The sequence below is a fragment of the Gossypium arboreum genome, chromosome 3 (assembly GCF_025698485.1).
Source record: "Gossypium arboreum isolate Shixiya-1 chromosome 3, ASM2569848v2, whole genome shotgun sequence".
Classification (NCBI taxonomy): domain Eukaryota; kingdom Viridiplantae; phylum Streptophyta; class Magnoliopsida; order Malvales; family Malvaceae; genus Gossypium; species Gossypium arboreum.
The window spans coordinates 131,605,576-131,612,530 of record NC_069072.1 but is presented as its reverse complement, the minus strand read 5'-3'; the positions used below and the strand labels follow the sequence as shown (position 1 = coordinate 131,612,530).

At 36.2% G+C, this 6,955-nt stretch overlaps 1 protein-coding gene across 1 annotated transcript; it reads left to right on the top strand.

The window, feature by feature from the left end:
• The first annotated feature begins 294 nt into the window (after window positions 1-294).
• Window positions 295-6,955, top strand: LOC108476218 (ISWI chromatin-remodeling complex ATPase CHR11-like). Its single transcript, XM_017778361.2, has 25 exons — window positions 295-650; window positions 910-1,041; window positions 1,121-1,227; window positions 1,431-1,537; window positions 1,631-1,728; window positions 1,857-2,036; window positions 2,117-2,338; window positions 2,697-2,831; window positions 2,915-3,197; window positions 3,271-3,344; window positions 3,503-3,723; window positions 3,792-3,879; window positions 3,961-4,054; window positions 4,145-4,333; window positions 4,406-4,437; window positions 4,545-4,621; window positions 4,711-4,800; window positions 4,881-4,950; window positions 5,056-5,110; window positions 5,194-5,252; window positions 5,327-5,492; window positions 5,701-5,879; window positions 5,982-6,197; window positions 6,367-6,465; window positions 6,562-6,955. Exons 1-25 carry the CDS (start codon window positions 450-452, stop codon window positions 6,577-6,579), a joined length of 3,192 nt encoding a protein of 1,063 aa, XP_017633850.1. The 5' UTR covers window positions 295-449; the 3' UTR covers window positions 6,580-6,955.

The window sequence follows — 6,955 nt, the reverse complement described above, 5'->3', positions numbered from 1 at the left end:
ATGAATTTTATTATTATTATCATTATTTGATCATACAGTCAAAATCATATAAAATCATATTTAACCCAAATTAATCTACATGCCATGGGAAAGCTTAAAGTTGTCTTGAAAAAATCGAAATTATATCTTTAATGGAAATGACTAAGAATGTTATTAATTTGAACTTAATGATCATATTAAAAAATAGAGATCAAATTATGTAAAAAATTAAATCTAAAATTTTAAAGGGACTATAACTAGAATTACACCCTCAAGTTTCCCAAATGGAACGGCTGCGCTTTAACCCTACTAATTTATATTTGTATTCTTTCCATGTACCCAAAGTCGGTCTCTCGATTTTATTTATTTATTCATTTATCTCTTTTTTATTTTTCTTTTCGTTTATCATTGAAAGAAAATAAAAGAGGGAAAAACAACAACAACAACGTTCTAATAAACTTGAAGAAGAGATGGCAAAATCGTCGAAGCCGGCGTCGTCCGATGAAGAACTGTACAATGGTTCGAGTTCATCAGAAGAGGAGCGAATGAGCGCCCAGGTCAACGGCGAAGAAGACGATGAGGAGGAGATTGAAGCTGTTGCTCGCTCCGCCGACGCCTCCGACGAAGATGATGACGCCGTCCCTGAAGAAAACGCCGATGATGCTGATTATGTAATTTTACGATTGTGACACTCTTAGCTTTCTCCTTTTACTTTGCTTTCGATTTTTTACTATTTTGGCTGTCGGACTTAGCTGTTTACTTGCTATTTGTTTCTAGGGTTTGCTAATGACTGTAAAATTGTATTTCTAAGCTTTTAGTTTTCATGTTTTAGTATATATTTTGCTTCTAGGGTTTTAGTAAGTTGCTGGAAAGGTTAATCTGCACTTTATTGTTTATTTCTAGGATTTTAAGATTATTATTTTTGTTTAGGATGAGTCTAATGGGGCTGATCCAGAAATTAGTAAGCGAGAGAAGGAGAGACTGAAAGAAATGCAGAAACTAAAGAAGCAGAAGATTCAGGAAATACTGGATACTCAAAATGCTGCCATTGACGCTGATATGGTCCATATTCTGGGGAAAAGTTTGTATTCTGTTCATTTTAAGTTAATTTATGGTTTGCTAATGTTTGGTTGAATGACAGAATAATAAGGGAAGGGGTCGGTTGAAGTATCTTTTGCAGCAGACAGAGTTGTTTTCTCATTTTGCTAAAGGTGACCCAAATTCATCACAAAAGAAGGTGAAAGGAAGGTATGCATGTTTTCTTTTACGCTAAAGATGTTGAAATATGTGATTCTCATGTTTTTGTTGTTTCCATGATATTACTGGTTGGAAGTGATGGATTCTTTCTATTGGTTTTTAATGACTTGTTTGGAGTATTGGAACTGTTTTATGCTCTAATGGTTTTGATTTAGACTTCCTCTCGTAATGGCTTCTTCCACTTGTTAAATTAGGGGTCGACATGCATCAAAAATAACTGAAGAGGAAGAAGATGAAGAGTACCTCAAGGAGGAAGAAGACGGTTTGTCTGGGAACACGCGATTGGTGACTCAGCCTTCTTGTAAGTTCACTCTCTTATCCATCAGTTGGGGAACTCAGTTCAAATGGTTCAATTTCTGTTGTATATTTTCGGTTTACTTTTTTCTTTCTCCAGGTATTCAGGGAAAGATGAGGGACTACCAACTTGCTGGTTTAAACTGGCTTATACGACTGTATGAGAATGGTATAAATGGTATTCTTGCAGATGAAATGGTATGTGCTGTAGCCTTGGTTTTAAAGATTGTATATTGTTTATTTTCATGGTCAAGTCTTGTTTTTAAATCAGAATGAGCTGGGATATGATATTTGCTTATGTTTGCTTACTAAACTGTTGAATATAGGGACTTGGAAAAACTTTGCAAACTATTTCCTTATTGGGCTATCTGCATGAGTACCGTGGAATTACTGGCCCTCATATGGTTGTTGCCCCTAAATCAACTCTTGGTAACTGGATGAATGAAATGCGTCGGTTTTGCCCTGTCTTGCGTGCTGTGAAGTTTCTTGGGAATCCTGAGGAAAGAGTAAGTTGCTTGATGCATGCTTTACTGGTTACTCGATATTTTATCTTTTTCATTGTTCTTATGCCTTCTAATTTCTACAGAGATACATCCGTGAGGAGCTACTGGTTGCTGGGAAGTTTGATGTCTGTGTCACAAGTTTTGAAATGGCCATCAAGGAGAAGTGTGCTTTGCGTCGTTTTAGTTGGCGCTATATAATTATTGATGAAGCCCATCGAATCAAGAATGAGAATTCACTACTTTCAAAAACAATGAGACTCTACAATACTAATTACCGACTTCTTATTACTGGCACTCCACTCCAGGTATGCATTTTATTTGGTAGGGAACTGAATTTTACGTCTCTCTGTCCATTCATGACATGTGCCTGGTTGCACTAGAAATGCCTATGCTATTTTGTGGTCCTAGATTTGCATTTTATTTAAGTTGTTAAAACACTTATCTTGTCCTCTAGGTTTGATGAGTTTTAGTTGCCTACTGTTTGATGATTTTTACCTGTTTATGCTTTTAACATTTTTCTGCTTCATTTTTAGTTCTTATACCTGTGATCAATAGTGACAGCTTTTCTTGCCTTGTTGGTTACTCGTACTTGGATCATTTTAATGCTTTATTTCAGTATATCACATAATGTTGGTATCCTTTTTGTATTTTTTTTGGCTGCAGAATAATCTCCATGAGCTTTGGTCTCTTCTTAACTTTTTACTGCCAGAGATTTTTAGTTCAGCTGAAACTTTTGATGAGTGGTTTCAAATTTCTGGTGAAAATGACCAGCAGGAAGTTGTTCAACAACTTCACAAGGCAAGTTAAAAATCTTATCTCTGTTCATCCCAAGCCTTTGGTTTTATAGAAATAATTAACATTCTTTGTCTCTGCATCTTTAGGTTCTTCGGCCGTTTCTCCTTCGTAGATTGAAATCAGATGTTGAGAAAGGTTTGCCTCCCAAAAAGGAAACTATCCTGAAAGTAGGAATGTCCCAGATGCAGAAACAGTACTATAGGGCTTTGCTGCAAAAAGATCTTGAAGTTGTAAATGCTGGTGGAGAGCGTAAGCGTCTTCTGAACATTGCAATGCAGCTGCGCAAATGTTGTAATCACCCATACCTTTTCCAAGGTGCTGAACCTGGACCTCCATATACAACAGGAGACCATCTTGTTACCAGTGCTGGTAAGTTTACTTCCTGGAAGATATTGAATTCTTTGGTGCTGAATGAAAACTGACCTTAGTTATTTATTTCCAGGTAAAATGGTTCTCTTGGACAAATTACTTCCAAAGCTGAAGGAGCGTGATTCTAGAGTTCTGATATTTTCACAGGTACCTCTGCTGTGTCCATGAATGCGTTGGTTATTGGTCTATATATTTCCCTATGTTATTCTTCCATTTTAAATTTATTTACATAATTTACTTTTGAGTGTCATTTACTTTCTGGGTTTCTTCCTTAACGATTTTGCTGTGGAATTTTTTGTATTCAGATGACAAGGCTACTGGATATTCTTGAAGATTATTTGATGTTTCGTGGATACCAATATTGTCGGATTGATGGTAATACAGGTGGTGAAGATCGTGATGCTTCCATTGAAGCCTTTAATAAGCCAGGAAGTGAGAAATTTGTTTTCTTGTTATCAACTAGAGCTGGAGGCCTTGGTATTAATCTTGCTACAGCAGATGTTGTGATCCTTTATGATAGTGACTGGTAAGCATATACCAATTTTATTATATATTCTGCTCTTTGTTGGATTTGTAATACTAGGGTAATTGCAGGAACCCGCAAGTTGATTTGCAAGCACAGGATCGGGCCCATAGAATTGGTCAAAAGAAGGAAGTTCAAGTGTTCCGCTTTTGCACGGAGGTTTGAAAATAGTCTTTCATACTTGTTGAGAAGTTAGCCTATAATAGGGTAACCTTATTTATTTTTTTAATCATGAAACAGTACACTATTGAGGAAAAGGTGATTGAGAGGGCCTATAAAAAGCTTGCTCTAGATGCTCTGGTTATTCAACAAGGACGATTAGCAGAGCAGAAGAGTAAGAAGCTTCTTTGCAGTGCAATTGTTTTGCTTGATGCAACAATTCTTTGAGTCTGTCTGGTAGCATTCAATTTCTTGTTTTGTGCAGCTGTTAACAAAGATGAGTTGCTTCAAATGGTGAGGTTTGGTGCTGAAATGGTCTTCAGCTCCAAGGATAGCACGATTACGGATGAAGACATTGATAGAATCATTGCCAAGGGAGAAGCAGCGACAGCGGAACTTGATGCCAAGATGAAGAAATTTACTGAGGATGCAATTAAATTCAAGATGGATGATAGTATGCCTCTCTTGCTCCTTTTTTACTTGTGAATTCATTTTTCAGGCAATTAACATTGTTCTTCTTTTGTAGCTGCTGAATTGTATGAATTTGATGATGACAAGGTAAAAACATTACTCTTTTTTGTGCCTTCTGTTTGCATTTTGCTATGTTTGGTGCTTTAGGAGTTCCCTTTGTTAATGGCTGATTTTTGTTTTTCTTCTTTTTAAAGGACGAGAACAAGTTTGACATCAAGAAAATTGCAAGTGAAAACTGGATTGAGCCCCCAAAAAGAGAGCGGAAACGGAAGTAAGTTGGTTATTTCAGCAATCTAATTAAATTTTTCATTATCTGTTTCTTGCTCTATTTGATTTGTGTTTCTTCTTTGCCCTGATCAGTTACTCAGAATCTGAATACTTTAAGCAAACCTTGCGCCAAGGTGGTCCAGCAAAACCGAAGGAGCCTCGGATTCCTCGCATGCCTCAATTGTAAGCCTTTTCTCAAACTACGGTCTTTTAAATAGTTTGCATTGTTAGATAGCTTTGCTAATAAAAATGTCATTTCTCAGGCTTGATTTCCAATTCTTCAACACTCAGAGGCTGAGTGAGTTGTATGAGAAAGAAGTACGCTATCTCATGGTATGCATGATCTGTATAAAAACCTTTTTCCCCCTTTTTGTACATTGACTTGATGTTTGTTGTGAGTTATCTTATGACTGGATTTTTTTTTTCAATTAAAATCAGCAAACACATCAGAAGAATCAGGTAAAGGACACTATTGATGTGGATGAACCTGAAGGTATTTTACTTTTGCCATATAATCTGTCTCTTTGTGATACACAATCTTCTTTAGGCCTGTTTTACTAAGTCTCGTGTATTTAGAAAGGGGAGACCCGTTAACTGCTGAAGAGTTGGAAGAAAAGGAGCGACTATTAGAAGAGGTGAGTGCAACGTGTTACATGTTATATTTTATTTGTTTGTTGCTTTATTCAAACTTAAATTTTGGGTGCATTAGGGATTTTCTTCATGGAGTAGAAGAGATTTCAATACTTTCATTAGAGCTTGTGAGAAATATGGACGGAATGATATAAAGAGTATTGCTTCAGAAATGGAAGGGAAGACAGAGGAGGAAGTTGAAAGATATGCAAAAGTATTTAAAGAAAGATACAAGGAGTTAAATGGTAAGTGATATCAAGTAGTAAAATTTGACAATTCAAGTATGTTCTCCCAGGAACTTGATTAAATATGACTTGAAGTATAATACGTACATGAGAAAACATGTGCTACCATAGATCATAGAATAATGTTGGATTAGTTCAGCTAGTTCTAATATCTTGTTCTGTACAAAGTTTTTTGATGTACATTAATTGCTTAATTTTTGTTATACAGATTATGACAGAATAATTAAGAACATTGAACGAGGAGAGGCAAGAATTTCTAGAAGAGATGAGATCATGAAGGCAATTGGCAAGAAATTGGACCGATACAAGAATCCATGGCTGGAATTGAAGATCCAGTATGGTCAGAACAAAGGGAAGTTATACAATGAAGAATGTGATCGATTCATGGTGTGTATTTTAATCGTTTTTTCCTTTTTACCATACATCATATGTGATAGATGGAACCACCTTAAATCTTGTTCTTTTTTTCTGATTGTTATACCTAAACAGATATGCATGGTTCACAAGCTTGGTTATGGAAATTGGGAGGAGTTGAAGGCAGCATTCCGAGCGTCACCCTTGTTTCGATTTGATTGGTTTGTGAAGTCACGGACAACTCAAGAGCTGGCAAGGAGATGTGATACCCTTATTCGATTGGTTGAGAAGGAAAATCAAGAAAATGACGAGAGGGAGCGACAAGCTCGCAAGGAGAAGAAACTTGCCAAGGTTCTGAATATATTTTCCATTTCTTTTATCTAAATGCTAATTGCCTTTACATGCTTGACTTCCAACGCTTTATTCCCTGCATTATTTCATTGACACTTAAATATATTGTATGGTTCCTATGTATGTTCCAGTTGGGTCTTAACATGATTCTCGTCTTTTTACATTTCAGAACATGACACCATCAAAGCGCAGTGGGAAGCAGCCGACTGAGAGTCCTAATCAACTAAAGAAACGGAAGCAGCTATCCATGGATGATAATGCGAACTCGGTTTGTCTCGATTTGGGATATGAGAATTCCGTGATGTGTTTTGTTTCTTTCATTTTTACCTTTGTAACAAAAGTGATAATTGGTCTTATTTTGCAGGGGAAAAGGAGGAAGTGATATTCGGTCGAACACCTTGGACAGTTTTGGTTTATGCTTTAAAAGCAGAAAAATATAACAATTTAGGGTGTCGTTTGCATGCATGCTAGACGCTGGGTTTTGGCTTTGGATGTGAGAACCGATAAATAGAAGCAATTAATGTTAGAACTTAGAAGTAGGATAGAGCATCATTAGGTTGTATAAATGACGAGTATAGAAAGATAGGTTATGTATACTAGGTTTTCGTAAGAACAATTTGGAGCCATCTGTATTTAACGTACTTGTATTGGGTCGCCAGGCCGCCACTAGGATTTTACAACTGCTATTAAAATTTCCATTATATATTATTAATGATGGAAAATGTTCTTTTAATAATATAGTTTATGTTTTTGTAAAA